Source organism: Microcaecilia unicolor, chromosome 5, assembly GCF_901765095.1.
Source record: "Microcaecilia unicolor chromosome 5, aMicUni1.1, whole genome shotgun sequence".
NCBI lineage: Eukaryota > Metazoa > Chordata > Amphibia > Gymnophiona > Siphonopidae > Microcaecilia > Microcaecilia unicolor.
In genome coordinates, this window is record NC_044035.1 from 21386000 (window position 1) to 21406242 (window position 20243).

The following is a 20243-nucleotide window of genomic DNA, read 5'->3' on the forward strand; positions in this document are numbered from 1 at the left end:
GTAACCTCCGCTCTCAAGACAAATCCCTCCTTTCAGTACCCTTCTCCACCACCGCCAACTCCAGGCTCCGCCCTCTCTGCCTCGCCTCACCCCACGCATGGAACAAACTCCCCGAGCCCATACGCCAGGCCCCCTCCCTGCCCATCTTCAGATCTCTGCTTAAAGCCCGCCTCTTCAAGGTCGCCTTCAGCACCTACACCTCTACCCAAGAAATCTAGACTGCCCCAACTTGACATTTCGTTCTTTAGATTGTAAGCTCCTTTGAGCAGGGACCTTTTTGTTTATTTTGTACAGCGCTGCGTAACCCTAGTAGCGCTCTAGAAATGTTAAGTAGTAGTAGTAAAATAAAATCCTGACTGGACCTCTTAAGGATTTATTTAATAGATCTTTAGAGACGGGAGAGATTCTGCCGGATTGGTGATGAGCAGATGTGGTCACTGTTCACAGAAGAGGGGGCAGGGAAGACGTGTGAAACTACAGGCCGGTAAGACTCTCTTCCGTGGTAGGAAAAATAGTGGAGCCACTGCTGAAGGAAGATAGTTAACTTTCTAGAAGCCAACGGATTCCAGGATCCGAGGTAACATGGCTTTACCAAAGGAAAATTTTGCCAAACAAGTCTGATTTCTTTGACCGGGTGACCAAAGAACTGGATGAAGGACAATCACTAGATGTAATCGATTTGGATTTCAGCAATGCCTTTGATACGGTTTCTCACAGAAGACTCCTGAATAAGCTCAGAGGGCTGAAGTAGATTGGAAACTGGTTGACTGACATGTGGCAGAGGGCGGTGGTAAAGGGAATCCACTCAGAGGAAAGTAAGGTGAGCAATGGAGTGCCTCAGGGGCCGATTCTGTTTGTTTGTGAGAGACTTTGCTGAAGGATTAGAAGGAAAAGTTTGCTTTTTTGTGGATAACATGAAGATAGCCAATAGAGTGGATACCCTGGAGGGAGTAGAAACCATGAGAAGAGATTTCAAAAAATTAGAAGAATGGTCGAAGGTCTGGCAGTTAAAATGTAATCAGTATATCAGTTGCACCAGAAATTTCTGCGATTAAACTTACTTAGTATATTATACTTTTATTTTTTTTATTTTTTTATCAAAATATAAAAATAAAAGTATGATATACTAAATAAGTTTACCGCAGAAATTTCTGGTGCAACTGGTATACTGAGTGAAACAATTAGCGCCTGTTTATCTACACATGATCCCTAATTGATATATTGAGTCAAAATTTAATGCCAAGAAGTGCAGAAATGCAAAGGAGATGTACCAGATAGGAGGAGAGATTGATAAGCACAGCTTAGATGAGGGACCTTGGGGTGATAGTATCTGAGGATCTCAAGGTGCCCCCCTTCACCTATAAAGGCTATGGTAGTGGTGTACAGTTGGGGGGTAATGGGTTTTGGGGGGGGCTCAGCACACAAGGTAAGGGAGCTGTGTACCTGGGATCATTTTATGAAGTCCACTGCAGTGCCCCCTAGGGTGCCCGATTTGCTATCCTGGCATGTCAGGGGGACCAGTCTACTACATACAAATGCTTGACTCTGGACGTTTTAGACTTGGACGTCTTTGCGTTCGAAAATGGCCAAAACTCAAAGACGTCCAAATCCATGGACGTCCATGGTATTTTCGAACACAAAAGATGGGCGTCCATCTTTTTCGAAAATGACCTCCCCGCCTCTGAATTTGGACGTTTTACAAAGACGTCCAAATTCCGACTTAGATGTTTCTTTCGAAAATGCCCCTCTATGTAATCCTTCATTAAATGGCACCTACATGTAAAGGTGTTTTTAATTGTCATGCAAATGTTGTATTTGGACGTATTTCCCAAACCCAAAATGAGTGTAACAGATATACAGAGACAGAACATGCCTTACAACAGTTCAATCATTTGTCAAAAAAACCCTCCAAATTAAACTTATTCTTCATTTCCTCATTTCACATATAACATTTTCCATTTTTTCATTTAACTTATATTAACCTTAAGTACTTTCACAATATCAAAAGAAGCAGAAAAAAAGCAAAACCGGGAACTTATCTTTTGCCAGGTTCTGTATATGAGAATTTGAACCACTAGTGAGGTCTTTTTCCTCCATCAGAAGAAGGGTTGTATACTTGATATAGGGTGTAAAACTCGTTTTTGGTTTGGGGTTATTCCCGATAGTTTGAATGAGGATTTATTCCATCTAGTGGTCTGTATTTGAATGCATTCCATCTGCTGTAACAATTCTGCATATTCTTTGGTATCCCCAGCTTTCCGTTTTGCCTCAAGGGCCATGGTTTGAATTGGGAGCCTCCGTCCTGGTGTGGTCTCACTTTTTATTTGTTTTTTTTTTTTCCTCTTTGGAAATTTTCCCCTCTTGCTTTTATGCATCATTCATCGTTTCACATGTTCAGATCACATCAGTCTTTTTTTTTACCCCGTAACTCAGCAACGTTTGGTCTTTCCTAGCACTCGGGTAGTTTAGGCTGTTTGTACATGGCCAGCTTGTGGCTTCTTTCACTGTGATTAATGTACATAGTTTTTAAAAAATCCTTTTCATTCACTCTTGGGTCCTCTTACCTACAGTTATTTTCTGCAGTTTACCACAGAGTGACCTGCTAGCCTTGTGGCCAGTGTCAAGTTTTTTATTTTTATTTCTTTATTGACTTTTTTTAATTTATTTTTTGCTTCATAAAATGTAATTCCATATCATCAAGCTGATCAATCCATAGACTGGTGGGTTGTGTCCATCTACCAGCAGGTGGAGATAGAGAGCAATCCTTTTGCCTCCCTATATGTGGTCATGTGCTGCCGGAAACTCCTCAGTATGTTCTCTATCTCAGCAGGTGGTGGTCACACACAGCAGCAGCTCTGGCTAGGCCTCCAAGCCTAATCCTTAGGTTTTGTTGAGGCCTGGGGTTGAGGGCTCTTTTCAGCAAGTGCAAACCTGGTGGTGCCAGGTCCCTCCTTTTCTCCCCCCTCCCGCTGGCTCCGTTAAAAAAAAAAAAAAAAAAAAAAAAATTTTAAACGTCCTTAAAGGCGTTTATTTCGACGTTTATTTAAACGTTCATTGCAGCTACTCACTGGGACACCAGTTCGTTACAGCTCGGAGCGGCAAGCAGGTAATTTTACCTTTTTATAGCGGGCAGGGGGTTCCCCGATTCTTCTCCTCGTGGCATATGGCGTCGGAGGGCGAGGGCGCAAAGGGTCGCTCCCCGGATCGCTGGAGCGCTTCTAAAGGGGATGCGGGGGTTTTACAGCCTGATTCGCCCTTGATGGGTGACAGTTTCGTGACCGATGAATGTCCCTGTCCTTCCTCCGGCGTGGCGGTTTTTCCCGCCATAAGCGCCCTTCCCCCGCTCCTCGCCTCCGCCATCTTGGCCGGCCACGCGGCTCGGACGGCTTCTTCGTGGGCCGCCCTTGAGGTTGGAGACATTAATGCCATGAACGCCCTTAATTTGGGCGACGGCACAAAAGCGGCTAAAGTTAAGCGCCGTTCTTCCCGCGCGGCTCCTTTGCGGAGTGTCGCGCCGGACGCCATTTTGGATGCGCAGCATGTCTCTCCCCCGCTCTTGCGAGCGCCGGTTGAGGGTGCGTCTAGGGCTGTGGCCCAGGCTGCGGAAGTGCACAGTCTGGGGGGTTTCTCCCCCGAGTTTGTTTTGCTGCTGCATCAGGCCTTCCTCATGCAAAACGCTGCCCCTGCTCCCTCGTCTGGTAAAGAGGTTGAGGTTCCCAGAGGTAAACGCCCTCGGGTTGATTCCCAGGCCTTGGAGGACTTTGTCTCCTCCGATGTAGATGAGGGCAGCATGTCTGAGGTCTCCCAACGGTCCTTTGCGGATTCCTTGGAGGAGATAGATCCCCGCTCGGATGGAGCGGATGACCCCTCTGCAGCGCGGCTTTTTAGCCCAGAGGATTTGCCCAACCTGTTGTTACAGGCCATGGACACTTTGAAGATTTCCTCTCCCTCAGCCCCTGTTGGCTCTGCCATTATGCTGGGGACGAAGCGCCCGCCTAGAACCTTCCACGTGCATGATGCCATGCACACCTTAATTTCGGCTCAATGGGATGTCCCGGAAGCGAGCCTCAAAGTGGCTAGGGCTATGTCCCGCCTCTATCCTTTGCCTGAAAGTGAACGTGAGGCCTATCTGTGGCCTACCGTGGATTCTTTAATCACTGCAGTGACTAAGAAAACGGCTTTGCCGGTGGAAGGTGGCACGGCCCTAAAGGACGCCCAAGACAGAAGATTGGAGGCGGCCTTAAGGTCGTCCTTTGAGGCGACTGCTTTAAGTTTGCAGGCCTCGGTTTGCGGTTCCTATGTGGCCAGGGCGTGCCTGACTATGGTGCAGCGGGCTTCCCCCTCGGATCATTCCTTGAGGGCTGATTGGCCGGCCCTGGAATCGGGCTTAGCCTATTTGGCAGACTTGCTGTATGATGTCTTGAGAGCCTCAGCTAAAGGCATGGCTCAGACAGTCTCTGCGCGGCGGTGGCTTTGGCTGAAACATTGGTCTGCTGACCACGCCTCTAAATCCCGCCTGGCTAGATTGCCTTTTAAAGGCAAGCTGCTCTTTGGGGTCGAGCTGGATAAAATCGTGACCGATCTCGGCACGTCTAAGGGCAAGAAATTACCAGAGGTCAGGGCTCGGGCTAGTACTCGTCCCGGTACCTTCAGAGGACGGTTGCAGGAAGCCCGTCGGTACCGCCCGGGCAAGCGGGCTCCTCTGCCCCTTCTTCCTTCAAGAGGAATTTAAAACTCCCCCAAGCAGCATTCTTTTCGCAGAGATCGCCGTCCCGGAGGTGCTCCCTCCGGTCCTCCCCCAGGGTCTCGTACCCGATGACGGGGCCTTGGTCCACGCCCCAGTGCAGATTGGAGGACGGCTGTCCTCGTTTCTGGGCGAGTGGACCACAATAACTTCAGACGCGTGGGTGCTGGAAGTCATCAGAGACGGCTACAAGCTAGAGTTCTGCCGACCCTTAAAAGCGGGTTCGTACTCTCTCCCTGCAAGTCTCCGGTCAAAGCTGTGGCAGTGCAGCAGACCTTGGACAATCTGATCCGCATGGGCGCGGTCGTTCCGGTGCCAGAAAGTCAGCTTGGCAAGGGACGTTACTCCATTTCCTTTGTGGTACCAAAGAAAGGAGGTTCTGTCCGGCCTATCCTCGACCTCAAGGGGTCAATCGGGCCTTGAAAGTGCGGCACTTTCGCATGGAGACTCTCCGCTCTGTTATAGCGGCAGTGAAGGCAGGAGAGTTCCTGGCATCCTTGGGCATCAAGGAAGCGTACCTGCATATTCCCATCTGGCCTCCTCGTCAACGCTTTCTGCGTTTTGCAGTCCTGGGACGACACTTCCAGTTCAGAGCCCTCCCATTCGGGTTGGCTACTGCTCCGCGGACCTTTTCCAAAGTAATGGTGGTCATCGCGGCCTTCCTACGAAAGGAAGGGGTACAAGTCCATCCTTATCTGGACGACTGTTTGATCCGAGCCCCCTCTTATACAGAGTGCGGCAAGCTGTGAACCGGGTAGTTGCTCTTTTGAGCTCCCTGGGATGGATCATCAACTGGGAGAAGAGCCAGCTGCGCCCGACTCAGTCCCTGGAATACCTGGGAGTTCGATTCGACACCCAAGTGGGCAGAGTGTTCCTGCCAGACAATCGAATTGTCAAACTTCAGGCTCAAGTGGACCAGTTCCTAGTAGCCTCTCCTCCTCGGGATTGGGACTATGTGCAGCTGTTGGGCTCTATGACGGCCATGATGGAAGTAGTGCCCTGGGCCAGGGCTCATAGGAGACCACTTCAACAATCTTTGCTGCGGCGCTGGACTCCGATGTCGTAGGATTATGCTGTGCGCCTTCCCTTGGACCCAGCAGTGCGCAAGGCGCTGAGCTGGTGGATGCAGACAGACAAGTTGTCTGCGGGAATGCCTCTGGTGACCCCAGAGTGGATTGTCGTCACGACGGACGCCTCTTTGTCGGGCTGGAGAGCCCACTACTTGGGAAGGACAGCGCAGGGGCTCTGGTCTCCTGCAGAGGCAAAGTGGTCTATCAACCTCCTGGAACTCAGAGCCATTCGGTTGGCGCTTTTGGAGTTCATCCCGGTACTGGTGTTGAAGCCTGTACGGGTCCTGTCAGACAATGCCACGGCTGTGGTCTATGTCAACCGCCAGGGAGGTACCAAGAGCGCCCCTCTAGCCAAGGAGGCTATGAATCTTTGCCAGTGGGCGGAAGCGAACCTGGAGCAGCTTTCAGCGGCCCTCATTGCCGGAGTCATGAATGTCAAGGCGGTCTTTCTCAGTCGCCATACCTTGGAGCCCGGAGACTGGCAACTATCTGCTCAGGCGTTCTTGGACATCACGAAGCGCTGGGGCCAGCCGAGCCTAGTTCTGATGGCGTCATCGGCCAATTGCCAAGTGCCGCGCTTTTTCAGCAGAGGACGGGACCCTCGATCCCTGGGAGTAGATGCTCTTCTCCAACAGTGGCCGACACAAGAGCTCCTCTATGTGTTCCCGCCCTGGCCCATGTTGGGCAGGGTGCTAGACCGGGTGGCAAAGCATCCCGGCAGGGTAATCCGGGTGGGTCCGGATTGGCCCAGACGTCCCTGGTATGCGAACTTGATCAGGCTCTCAGTCGACGATCCTCTGCGGCTGTCAGTGGAGCAGGGCCTGTTACATCAGGGTCCCGTGGTGATGGAGGATCCCTCCCCCTTTGGTCTTACGGCCTGGCTATTGAGCAGCAGCGTCTGAGGAAGAAGGGCTTCTCAGACAAGGTCATCGCCACTATGCTAAGAGCGAGGAAGCGCTCTACTTCTACTGCTTACGCCAGGGTTTGGCGTATCTTTGCAGCGTGGTGTGAAGCAGGCTCCCTTTCTCCCTTCACTGCTCCAATTTCTTCAGTGTTGGCGTTCCTGCAAGAAGGCTGGAGAAAGGCCTGTCGCTCAGTTCCCTTAAAGTCCAGGTAGCGGCTCTGGCTTTCTTCAGGGGCCGCCTGAAGGGTGCTTCCCTGGCTTCGCAGCCAGATGTGGTGCGCTTTCTCAAGGGAGTTAATCACCTGCGCCCTCCTCTGCACTCAGTGGTGCCTGCGTGGAATCTCAACCTGGTGCTAAGAGCGTTGCAGAAGCCGCCTTTTGAACCCTTGTCAATGGCATCTCTGAAAGACCTGACGTGGAAAGCAGTCTTTTGGTGGCTATCACTTCAACCAGAAGAGTTTCCGAGCTCCAGGCGCTCTCATGTCGAGAGCCTTTTCTGCAGTTCACTGAGGCAGGAGTGACTATTCGCACAGTGCCTTCCTTTCTGCCCAAGATTGTTTTTCGCTTCCATGTGAATCAGCAGCTCTGTCTCCCTTCCTTTCGTAGGGAGGACTACCCAGAGGAGTACTCTGCTCTTAAATATCTGGATGTGAGGCGAGTCGTCATCAGATACTTGGAAGTGACCAATGATTTCCGGAAATCGGATCATCTGTTTGTCCTGTTTGCAGGTCCTCGTAAGGGTCTGCAGGCTGCTAAGCCTACAGTGGCAAGATGGGTCAAGGAAGCCATTGCAGCGGCTTATGTGGCCGCAAGGAAGGTGCCGCCTATCCAGCTGAAGGCCCACTCCACGAGAGCTCAGGCGGCCTCGATGGCAGAGGCCGGTTCAGTCTCCTTGGCAGAGATATGCAAGGCGGCAACTTGGGCTTCGGCCCATACATTCTCCAAGCATTACCGCTTGACTGTGGCTGCTCGGGCGGAGGCCCGGTTTGGAGCTTCAGTGTTGCGGTCAGGGATTTCAATGTCCCGCCCTGGGTGAGTACTGCTTCGGTACATCCCACCAGTCTATGGATTGATCAGCTATGATTAATGGAAAGAAAATTATCAGGTATGATTATACATAATTTTACCTTCCATATCATCAAGCTGATCAATCCATAGCCCCTCCCAGATATCTGTACTGTTTTTATTCTGGTTGCATTTCAGGTTCAAGTTTAGCCTTCAGTTACTTCAGAAAGACTTCGTGTTCAAGTTTTTTCACTTGGATTCTTCAAGAGTTGAGATGAGTTTGTGTTACAGTGAGCTGCTGCATTCCTCTCCCCCCCGTTTTACGGGGCTGGATTGAGACATAAATTCTGCCGGCACTCCCTCCCGCTTCGTGCGGCTGTAGGGCAGCTTGTACCCCTCCCGCTTCGGCGGTGTTAGGGTCAGTCAGCTCCTCCCGCGGTTGCGGTTGCAGGATAAGCCAGATCCCCCCGCATCGGCGGGTGTGGTGTCCCTCCCCCGCTCCGCGGGGATGAGCTGGACGGATTCCCCTCCCCCACTTGTGTGGGGATGAGCTGGGTTAATTCCCCTCCCCCGTTTCGGCGGTGGTGAGCTGGGCAGAGTGTCCCTTTGTGGGTGTAATTCTCTAAGTGCTGAGTCCTGCGGATGGAGCTTTGATATCGACATACTGAGGAGTTTCCGGCAGCACATGACCACATATAGGGAGGCAAAAGTTTGCTCTCTATCTCCACCTGCTGGTAGATGGACACAACCCACCACCAGTCTATGGATTGATCAGCTATGATTAATGGAAAGAAAATTATCAGGTATGATTATACATAATTTTACCTTAAGGCGTCATGATGTGAGACTTTGACCTCCATTGTTTTTCCTATGTTTTTTTTGTTTCCTTTCCTTCCCAAGTTATGTGGGCTAAATGCATATAATGGTTTTTCTTTTGTTTTATTACTGTTCTTTGTATGGTATTGTTGGTTTCTTTTCTTTCTTTGTAAAGATTTGCAAAATCTAAAAAAACAAAACAAAAACCAACATAATGCTATTGCTAACAAGAACAGTGCAACATCACAGGAGCTCCAACAGGACAACTAACTCTCCTCTCTCCCTTATCTAACCCAGAATCCCCTCAACCACAATTCCCTCCTACCCCTAAGATAAACATCAACTCCCACTAGCAAATCTCTGGTGCCTGTAGTCTTTCAACGTTTCCATCCTACTAATAAAAGTCTAAACATTTTCTCCAAGATTACAGCACTGGTACCTCTGCTTGTTTCCAGCTTCCAGTGATAACTCTTTGTTCTGCCATCAGTCCTCATTTATTTGGTCATTTACTTCTTTTGCTTAATTAATTGATGTGGCAACACAGTGGCAAATTTTCTAAAGGAAAAGAGATCAATGCAGAGGAAAAAAACAAAACAATTTAAACAGGAATCTGTAGTTGCAACTCTTCCAAAAATGTTGTGTACAAGGTGATTTGGATTTTTCTCTTGCAGGCATAGAGGGTGGCTGGCACGCCGTCTCTGCTACGTGCTGTTTGTGCAAGAGAGGGATGTTCAGAAGGCTATGTTTGCCAGCAATGTCATGGAAAATGTGCTGCACCTCAGCAGGTAAGGGGAAACGTTTGCTTTGGTGTCTGCTTATAACGAATTTGCCCTTCCCGGAGAAAACTTGCAGAAAACAGCAGTTTCTGAGGTTTGCACCTCTTCAGATTGCATCCCAGAGGGCTGACTGTAATTTGCTAACTCAGAAAAATCTCCAGTAGCAGAGTGGATGGTTTTCATAGCCATTTACACAATTAAGTAGTGATTTTTACTCATGTAAACTGACTGCTGAAAAACAGGGCCGCCGAGAGCCAGAGCCGGGCCTGGGATAAGGCCGCCCCCGGGCCCCGCCCCCCCACACGAGGTCATCGTCGTCGCCGCCGGGCCCCCCTCCACCTGCTGCCGGGCCCTGAACTAACCTTAAACGCCTCCTTTCACCACCTTCGCAACAAGCAGCAGCAGGGAAGACCTCTCCTTCCTTCCGTGCCCGCCCTCGCGGATGTTACGTCAGGCGAGGGCGGGACACGGAAGGAAGGAGTGGCCTGCCCTGCTGCGGCTTGCTGCAAAGGTGGTGAAAGGAGACGTTTAAGGTTAGTTCCGGGAGCGACAGAGTGCGGGCGGGCTGGACTGTGGTGGCGCCGGGCCCCCTCTGGAGGCCCGGGCCCGGGGACTTTTGTCCCCCCCCTCTCGGCGGCCCGGCCCTGCTAAAAAATGCAAAGCTAGGTGGTTGCCTTTAGCAAAAATTAGCTGCAGTCATAAGAAAACAGTAATTCCTGACAACCATAACAAGAACCATTAACAGGATGCCCAATGATGTGTTTTTATAGAATTGTTGTAGGTTGATCATGACTGTAGAGTTTAGTTATCAAAATCAATACTCTTGCACTGGCCCTGGTGGCTGGAATGCCTTGGCTTGCAATCGCAGATTTCTACAGCCAGCTTAGTGTGTTACTGTGGAACTGAAACACATGCCTTGCATTTTCAAATCAGAGTTCAGAAGGCCATTGTGGAAGTTGCATCAGAAAAGAGCGCGTTGGGTCCATCTGGTGAACCAGATCAGAAGGCCGTCAGCAGAGTGAAAAGGAAAGCGAGGTGGATCCTTCAGGAGATGGTGGCCAACATCTCTCCCTTTCTGATCAGGTAACAGAAAACACAAATTTAAAATTGTTCAGCCTGTAATTTTAGATCTTGAGTAGATCTTAGGTGCTTCTTTCTTTACCTGTACCATTTGCTCTCCACCAAAGACAATTTGGATGGAGGAGTAGCCTCATGGCTAGAGCAGCAGGCTAAGAACCAAAGAAGTTGGTGTTCGAATTCCATTGAAGCTTCTGATCTTGTGCAAGTCAATTAACCCTCCGTTGCCTCGGGCACAAATTTAGATTGTGAGCTCTCAGGGGACAGAGAAATACCTAGTGTATATGAATGTAATTTGCCTTCAGCTAGTACTGAAATGATCTAGAAACCAAGTACAACCACCTTACCAAAAATCCTTGGGATTTACCACTAATGATCTGAGGTAAATCCAAGGATTTTTGGTAAGGTGGTTGTACTTGGTTTCTAGAAAGTTTTGTGTGCTTTTGAACATCTCTTGGGAATTGATGTCTTATAGAGTGATGAAATTGGTAAGCACTCTACAGTTCTTTCCCTGTGGAATGACACAATTAAAAGTTGTAAGGCCAAAATTGCTTGAGAAGAAAAAAGGAGAGAAGGGACTTGGGACACTTTTCTGTGAGGATGAGCTTTTTCTAAATAGAGTAGTTTTCAAAAACCGTGTTATGTTTCTATTGCGTGTGGAAGTAAGAGTCTCCCCAGATTGCCCCCACACCAATATTTGTGGTCAAAAAGGTTCATAATTTCACCCACCGTGAGGGGAGGCATTCCTGAGGGAGGAGGGACATGGTTGAATAGGAGTCTGCAAATAATAATGTAATATTTGGATTTACTGTTATCCAGAAAAGGGCAAAATTGGGTACAGAAGCAGCTTTCAAAGGGAAAGTTATTTTTATTTTATTTATCTGGGTTTTTTTTTCCCCTCTTGGAGAATTTGAGCAAAGTTTGCTGATGTGTTTTAAAAAGTCCCCAGGAACTTCACACACCTGCTGATGGTCTCAGAATTATCCCCCAAATATGCATTGGTGATGCACTTAGTTCTTGCTTATAGCACTAAAACTACATAGAAGGGTGGTGGGTTGTCCACTTTTTGCCAAAGGGAAGTCATCTTGGGGCAGCAGCTTGAAGAGATATCAAAGTACTGACATAATGTAAGTTTGGGGCTTGTGATGGAGGAAGACGTTTTTCTGCTCTGCATTTCCTATTATGTAGTACTGTTTTAAAATTTATCGAGTAGCATACAGATACTGTGGGCCTGTTTAGTAAAGGGGCCCTTTTACTAGGCTGTGGTAAAAAGGGGCCTGGGCTAGCGGCGAGGGCTGTTTTTGCCACTCGCTGAGGACCTTTTTACCCTAGCGGATAAAAAGGCCGAAAAAAGACTGTCATGTGATTAAGATTTCTCTTACCACCGCCCATTGAGGTGACGGTAAGGCAAAGTCGGTAGCTATTGGCTAGTCAGTTATCAGTATAGCGTGCAGTTAGTCACAGAGTAAAAAATTACATAGAACCAATACCCTTGTGTCCCCTCACCCCAAAACTGAAACATTCTAGGCTCACTTTGTCCTCAGCCTATCACCATGTCCCAAGGTTATATCCACCTTATATGAAAGGCATACTCAGCTACAGCCAATTGTGCATCTGTGAAGTGTCTGTTCTCAGCTCTACTAACCTATAAATGTATTCACTCTGCTGCTCCCCAGTATCTCTCCACACTCGTCCTTCCCTACACCCCTTCCCGTGCACTCCGCTCCATGGATAAATCCTTCTTATCTGTTCCCTTCTCCACTACTGCCAACTCCAGACTTCGCGCCTTCTGTCTCGCTGCACCCTACGCCTGGAATAAACTTCCTGAGCCCCTACGTCTTGCCCCATCCTTGGCCACCTTTAAATCTAGACTGAAAGCCCACCTCTTTAACATTGCTTTTGACTCGTAACCACTCGCCTCCACCTACCCTCCTCTCTTCCTTCCCGTTCACATTAATTGATTTGATTTGCTTACTTTATTTATTTTTTGTCTATTAGATTGTAAGCTCTTTGAGCAGGGACTGTCTTTCTTCTATGTTTGTGCAGCGCTGCGTATGACTTGTAGCGCTATAGAAATGCTAAATAGTAGTAGTAATAGTAGTTCTCAGCTCCTGAGAAAGCACTGATTGTTACTAAAGATGCTGAGTTAGTAGGCTAACATGTGAGAACCAAACAGAGCAATGTCAGACTTAGGCCTTAGCAACAGGCCTAACATAGGAAGGAATATACAGTAGCAATGCAGGTGGAGAGATTGGGGATAGGCGGGGATCAGGGGCCCCTCCTCAATTTCTGCCCTGGGCCCCCACCATGTCTAAAACTGGCCCCGCTTCTATGCTCCTTCCCTTGAATACCCCACTTACATGTACATGCTAATTGAGTTACACGTGCCATTTACAGAAAAGGGCTGAGTGCTCAGCTAACACTTGCACGCGTAAATGTACACTTGCATAAGTGCTGTTATTCTACAAGTTACCCGCGTCGTTGGCACATAAATTTAGATATGGAACCACATATTCCCTCCAACCCCCTTCTCTCATTCACATATTATGGACTGATGTGGGTATCGAGCACGGGAGTCAGCGTACCTGCTTATCAACGGAGCGTGCAGGGTCCAGGTCTGGGCGACAGTGTCGCCCATGTGTGGCTCGATTCTCCTGTTGTCCACAAAGAACAAATCCACGGAAAATCGAAACAAACCAGCAAAAGTAGAGGCTGACAAACGTAAAAACCAATAGGGAGATATCAAAGAGCAGTTTATTCAGAATATTCATATCAAGGACCCGGCACGATCCGTGTTTCGGCGCCAAAGCGCCTGCCTCAGGGGTCACAAACACGGACCGTGTCGGGTCCTTGATATGAATATTCTGAATAAACTGCTCTTTGATATTATCTCCCTATTGGTTTTTACGTTTGTCAGCCTCTACTTTTGCTGGTTTGTCCACAAAGAACATACATTGCAGGTAAAGAGTATCGCTCTTTTTTTTTTTTTTTTTTGTGATGCTTGAGCAGATTCCTCAGGTGGTGCAAAAGAGAATTTAGTGTGCAGGCAACAGTGGTTAGACACAATGTACAGGTAATATTGTTGATAGTGCAGTTGATATACTGCTTAGAAGATGGAACACTCAAAGTGGTTCTAAGAAACAAGATGGCAAGCGATCTGCAAAATCCAACGTGGAGACAAACAAAGCAGATCTGCTTTTTGACTGCCCCTATCGGACCGACCGTTCACTTGTCTATTAGATTATAAGCTCTTTGAGCAGGGACTGTCTCTCTTTGTTAAATTGTACAGCGCTGCGTAACCCTAGTAGCGCTCTAGAAATGTTAAGTAGTAGTAGTAGTAGATCTCTGAAAATGATGAAAAACAACAAAGCAGTGGAATCAAATGTATTTATTGGAACAATACCCGACGTGGCCACGTTTCGCCCTCAGGCTGCGTCAGGGGTATAAACTATTAAAAACAAACAAAACACAAGTATAAAAACATGTATAACCATACATATTAACAATGTCATAAGCATGATTCAACTAATAAAAGGCAATTATATAAAAAAAAGAGATTCAACATATATAAAACAATCCTTTAAGAGTTCTAAAAAAACATGTATAGACATACATGATATCATCTGTAAAACAAATATTTATAATTATCATTAAAATCATACATCACATAAAATATTTTATTTTATTTTATCAGATGTTCTGATAAAATATTTTATGTGATGTATGAATCTCTTTTTTTTATATAATTGCCTTTTATTAGTTGAATCATGCTTATGACATTGTTAATATGTATGGTTATACATGTTTTTATACTTGTGTTTTGTTTGTTTTTAATAGTTTATACCCCTGACGCAGCCTGAGGGTGAAACGTGGCCACGTCGGGTATTGTTCCAATAAATACATTTGATTCCACTGCTTTGTTGTTTTTCATCTACTGTTTTGTAAGCAGTTGTGTGCCTTTTTGTTTTTTTTTGTAGATCTCTGAAAATAAAATTTTGGGCAAATCTCTGAAAATAAAGTTTTTGAACCATATCACTGATTGATCTGCTTTGTTTGTCTCCACACTCCAAAGTGGTTTGCAGTCTTAATTCAAAGCATAGAAAGGAACATCATCAAATATAAGAAAAGAGAAAACAAAGATAAAGCAGATAAAAGAAATGGACAGTAAGAAATAAAGTAATAAAGTAACGTAAGATAAAATAAACTTTAAAAATAAAGACGGCCATCTTAATGCATGATACGATAATAATAATATTTTTCTTTTTAAACAGGTTGACTGGTTGGGTTTTGCTGAAACTGTTCAACAGCTTCTTTTGGAACATTCAGATCCACAAAGGACAGCTCGAGATGGTTAAAAAAGCAGCCACAGAGGCAAGACTGTGTGCAAACTGTTTCATGGTGTCTGTTTTCAGGTGTCTGCCTGTAACATCTGTTTAAACCTGGAGTAAATAGGCTCATATCTGGGCAGGAGCCAGTGGGAGGGTCATTTGTAACTTTGAGATACTAATTGAGTTGTAAATTGGTTTGGTCAGTGTGTGTGTGTGTGTGTGTGTGTGTGTTTTTGTAAGGACAATGCATTTCATTATACTCTGACTAGGGAGGCAGTCAAATGGGTCCCCAGCTTAGGTTGTACAAATATCAGATGGTCAAAACAGCCCAAAATTAAGGCAGCTTGGACGAAAGTGATTTGAGGCACAGTCTAGAGGTGGTGGAGAGGAAAACGGTAACTGAATTTGAACATGCGTGGGATAAACATAAAGGAACCCTGTTCCGAGGGAATGGATCCTCAGAAGCTTAGCCGAGATTGGGTGGCAGAGCCGGTGGTGGGAGGGGAGGGCTGGTTGGGAGGCAGGGATAGTGCTGGGCAGACTTATATGGTCTGTGCCAGAGCCGGTGGTTGGGAGGTAGGGATAGTGCTGGGCAGACTTCTACGGTCTGTGCCCTGAAAAGGACAGGTACAAATCAAGGTAAGGTATACACAAAAAGTAGCACATATGAGTTTATCTTGTTGGGCAGACTGGATGGACCGTGCAGGTCTTTCTCTGCCGTCATCTACTATGTTACTACGTAGACTGGGAACTCTTGTTAATGTTCCATCATACATTTATCACCTTTCTGTCTTGAAGACAGCTTCTCCATTGTTTTTTTGTATACATGATACCTTTTAAATGGGGTAGACCAGCTCTGTTCCCAATACAGGGGTACTTATTTATTTACATACAGTTAAAACTTGCAGTAGACTCGAGGCAAGTCCTGTGTTTGGGCACAGCTGGTGCCTGCCTCAGGAGTCAAAGCAATTCAGTTGTGTTGATAACAACATAGGATTAACAGTCTATGATTCCAAAATAGAAAAACATCTGCAGCAGTTTCAATCCAAGGAGGTAACTATCGTTTAAAATGTCCTACCTCCCCACAACTAAAGCACCTTAATGGGTATCTAGGCTCTAGTCGAGGAGAAGCCCTTGTGTTCTCTCTGCCCCACCTACTCAAGAGTATAGGCCGAGTATCCCATATCCAAAGCACTGCTTACTCCGGGCAGAAACCTTTCCACTTGCAAAGGCAAGATCAGTCTCTGCTCTTCCTGAGCCTCCTTTGGTTCTGGGTCCTCTTAGTGGGTCCCTTTCTCTCTCAAGGTGAAATTACTCTGCTTCTGGCACCCCTTTCTGGGCCACCCCAGATAAGTCCAGGGGTTTCAGTTCTCCCCTCCAGGCCCTGAGAGCCACTGGGTCCAGTTTCCCTTCTCTTAGGATTTTTAATTAGTCCAAACTCCCAGCTATTCAATGTATGCAGATAAGTATTCAGATTAGCGTTCAAGTCAAGGTTTTACGTCCTCGGTTTCTTTCAAGAATCCTGTCCACTGCCTTTCAGGAATGGTTTAGTCTTCCCCTGCTACCTCCTGCGTAGTCTTTTCCACAGGACTACCACTATCCCAAGCAGGGTCCCAGCAGGGGTTTACCCTAAGTACGATAGTTTAGACTGAACTCAGATGGTCTTCCTATACTCAGCTGGAGATACATTCTCTAATCCAAGGGGCCTGTTTCCCAGTGATGGGATTTATATCCCGTCACAGGTGGACATCCTCTGTTTCGGTGGTTAACTTGATGTGTCAGGGTAAGGTTTTTTACACTTTCGAGTGCTTGTCTTAAAAAGACTGAACTAGAACGTGTCTCGTATGATCTGCTGCTGCTTGTTGGATTATGTCAGGATGGTTCCTAATTTCTTTTTCTTTTCCCTCCCCCACCATCTCACATGCTGCTTTGTTTTAAACAGATGAACTTTCCCCTTGTCTTTCTGCCGGTCCACAAATCTCACATCGACTACCTGCTGCTGACTTTCATCCTCTTCTGCCACAGCATCAAAGCACCTCATATCGCTTCAGGAAATAACCTCAACCTCCCAGTTGTCAGGTGAGTATCTCAATATTTTTTCCCACTGCCGCAGTAAAGACATTATCCACTTACTATTGGGGAAAGATATAATGAATGGGACCTGCTCTTTGTACGTGCCGACCAGTCAAAATGATTTTAATGAACGTATGGGGCAAAGAACAAATTATAAAGAAACTTCAGACCGCTCAAAACACAGCAGCCAGGCTTATGTTTGGAAAAAAACACGTTTTTGAAAGCGCCAAACCACTCCCGAGAAAAACTGCACTGGCTGCCAATCAAAGAACGTGTCGCTTTTAAAATCTGCTCCCTGGTTCATAAAATTATCTACGGCAAAGCCCCGGGATACATGACAGACCTCATAGACCTGCCAACCAGAGTCACAACAAGATCAGCACGAACGTACCTAAATCTTCATTACCCAAGCAGCAAAGGACTCACATACAAATCAACGTATGCATCCAGCTTTTCCTGTTTAAGCGCACAACTATGGAACACACTCCCAAAAATATTTAAAAAACAATGCACGACCACCTAAAATTTCGGAAAGAACTAAAACCACACCTGTTCAGAAAGGCATATCCCATCGTCCCAACATAAAAGCCTGAGTACCTGCAACACAACAAAACCAAAGATCGGAATGGACAAACCCCAACTTCCCTCTTCCTCCCTAAATTCCCCATTATACCTACCTTACATGAACCTTATTCTACCACAATAACACCTTGTATTTGTTCATGCCGGAACTGGTGAATGCCACTACGGTACTATGTAAGCCACATTGAGTCTGCAAATAGGTGGGAAAATGTGGGATACAAATGTAACAAACAAATAAATTTGTGCCGAGATTTCTTACCTGTTGAGTTAATGTGGCTCTCCAAATTAATTTGAGGAACTAATATTACCTGTAGGCTTAATTTTTTTTAATAGTTGCACTCTTGTATTAATATTGTCTTGTAGTGCTTCTTCTTAATTTGTTATGTAAGCCGCACTGAACCTGAGCTTTCTTGGGAAAATGCGGGTAGAAATGTCATAATTCTACTATATAAACGAGTTGTGACCGACTCACCCGTAAATGCGCAGTAGAGAGCAGCTGTCATCAGCGTTCCGCGCATGCGCAGCAGGTCACAGTGATCCATGGCCGGCGTCGCTGTCCCGCCCCTTCCACCGACGGCACACCAACGTCCACCCCTCCTCCCCGACGTCGCCGCTGCACCCGCCCCCCTCCGTGCCAGGCCCCCTGACTACGCCGCTGCTCCCACCCCTCCACCCCCATGAGGCCGCCGCTGCTACCCCCTCCACCACCCTTCCTGAGGTCGCCGAAGCACAAACCTCCACCCCCCCTCCCTGATGTTGCCGCCGCCGCTCCCGCTCCCCCTCTGTGCCGGGCCCCCTGCACTGACATGACAGCGCCTCTGGGTGAGTATATTTACTCCCTTGTGGGGTGGGGGGAATTAGTTTTCACCCAGGGTAGTCTCTTCTCAATAATTATCTGACTGGATGCCTGTGACCACCAGTGTGTCCTCTTATCTGTGTCTTCCCAGCCTTCAGGCTGATCCTGGGCCCAGACTGAAATGAGGAGTCGATTGTTTGTTTGTTTTTTTCTTTTCAAAAACAAAAATTCTTGTATTTTATTCACATATAGTAAAAGGTAAATGCTTTTTATTCTTTTTTTAAAAATCTATAGTACATTGATCCACATGCTGGGAGGCTTCTTTATTCGGCGTAAACTGGATGAATCCCCAGACGGAAGAAAAGACGTTCTCTACAGATCATTGTTACATGGGGTGCGTTATTTTTTTTTGTGTTGGTGTGTTAACTTTTTTTTTTTTTTTTAATGCATTTAGTTTTCCAGTGGTTCAATCGCACAGTAATGAGTTAGAAGATCTCATGACCAATCGGTGGTCAGTTTTGTCATTCCAACTTTGAGATGTACTCTTCGGGATCCTGAGCAAATCATTTTACGTTCTCATACCTTGGTTTGCTGCTCTGGAGCTGGGTGGTGACGAATATCTTCTGCCTCTCTCCTCTTGAAACTTTTCTTACAGTCCAGGTCCACATAAAAGTTCCAGCCCCACAGTTGCCTCCAAAAAAAAAACCCCTCCTGTTCTGGCTCCCTGTGAACAAGACTTAGTTCATTGTTGAAAGCAGTCTCTTTTCTTTGATAAATTTGTTTAAACACGGGGTCCTTTTGCAAAGCTGCAGTAATATGAGTGCGTCTTTTGAGCGTCTCGCTGGACCACTTTTTACCGCGACTGGGAGAAAGGCCAATTTTTTATACGGCCTGAGCCCTTACTGCCAACCGTTGACTTAGCGGTAAGGGCTCAAGTGCTACCTGCAAGGTAACCATGCAGAGTGAGCCAATGTGCCTGTACTGCTGATTACTGCTGGGAATGCCCCCCTTCCCCCCCCCCCCCCCTCCGACAGTAGAAAATAGAAAAATATTTTCTACCGCGGGATTCGGCACGCACCAAACTCGGAATTAGCCCCGGGCACCCACGCCAGCTTGGCCAGTAGTGCTAATTTGTTGCCCGCTACTGCCGCATTAGCCCTCCCACAGCTTTGTAAAAGGACCCCCACAAAGAATAAAAAAAATGATAGGAGTAGTCTTGCAAGAATATAGAATTTCTTTAAGCAAGGCAACGGTTAGTTAATAACATACAGAGGACGCTAGTAAAAGATTGCCTGTTCCCACAGCACTGCTGCATTACTTGGAGGTGCTCAGATTTCCCAGGAAACCCCCATGTGGAGTCTCAGTATTTCAGAAATGAACAGATGGTAGCTGTCATCTCTGTATTCATCTATTTTCCTTTTTAATGTTTAATGCTTTAAGGCCGTGGAAAAGGGAGTAGGGCAACAAACCATGAGACAAACCAGCCGTGCTAGAGCCTCTAAATGTTTCTACCACCTCCTGGTAACTTTAGGAACTGACTTTGACCACCAAAGCTTCTATAACTGACTTGGATGATAAAACACACATTTTTTTCATATTAACCACACATTTACAAAGTGTTTATAGGGCTGAACAGAAGAGACTAGGAAAAGCAAGCCTTCATTCGCAGAATTGCAAGAAGAATTTGATTTGCCAGGGTCACACCTTTATCACTATACTAGAATATGGGATTATGTAAATAGGAGGGCTAAAAGGGAGCTGACCATAGAGGATACTGCCTTAGAGATGGCTGTGGGAGGAGGATGTCAAAGAGGGTGTATATCTCGACTATATAGAGCGTTGGGATCATACTATAATCCACTAGTATATTACACCCAAAGGTGGGAAAAAGCTTTAAAGATAAGCTATGATACCAAAAAGTGGGATAAGGCACTGATGCATATGCTAAGAGTTTCCATCTCTAGTTCCCTAGTGGAAAGTGGATATAAAATGTTGTACCAATGGTATATGGCTCCTCACAAAATAGCAAAAATGTATAAGAAAGGCAACGGGTGGTGCTGGAGGGGGTGTAA

General features: G+C 46.7%; 1 protein-coding gene and 1 long non-coding RNA gene across 7 annotated transcripts in view; one reads left to right on the top strand and one right to left on the bottom strand.

Moving 5' to 3' along the window:
- Nucleotides 1-20243, top strand: part of GPAM (glycerol-3-phosphate acyltransferase, mitochondrial) — a 131887-nt gene that overhangs the window by 33971 nt on the left and 77673 nt on the right. For all 6 annotated transcript variants that reach the window (XM_030202739.1, XM_030202737.1, XM_030202740.1 and 3 more), the window contains 5 exons: nt 9211-9324; nt 10249-10398; nt 14664-14763; nt 16663-16799; nt 18466-18565. In XM_030202739.1, the coding sequence (XP_030058599.1) occupies nt 9211-9324; nt 10249-10398; nt 14664-14763; nt 16663-16799; nt 18466-18565 (601 nt within the window). The remainder of the gene's footprint in view (nt 1-9210; nt 9325-10248; nt 10399-14663; nt 14764-16662; nt 16800-18465; nt 18566-20243) is intronic.
- On the bottom strand, nt 14951-15676 carry LOC115469942. The gene is made up of 2 exons (XR_003942094.1): nt 15460-15676; nt 14951-15091 (listed from the first exon to the last, which is right to left on the bottom strand). It is a non-coding gene; the product is annotated as an uncharacterized LOC115469942 (long non-coding RNA).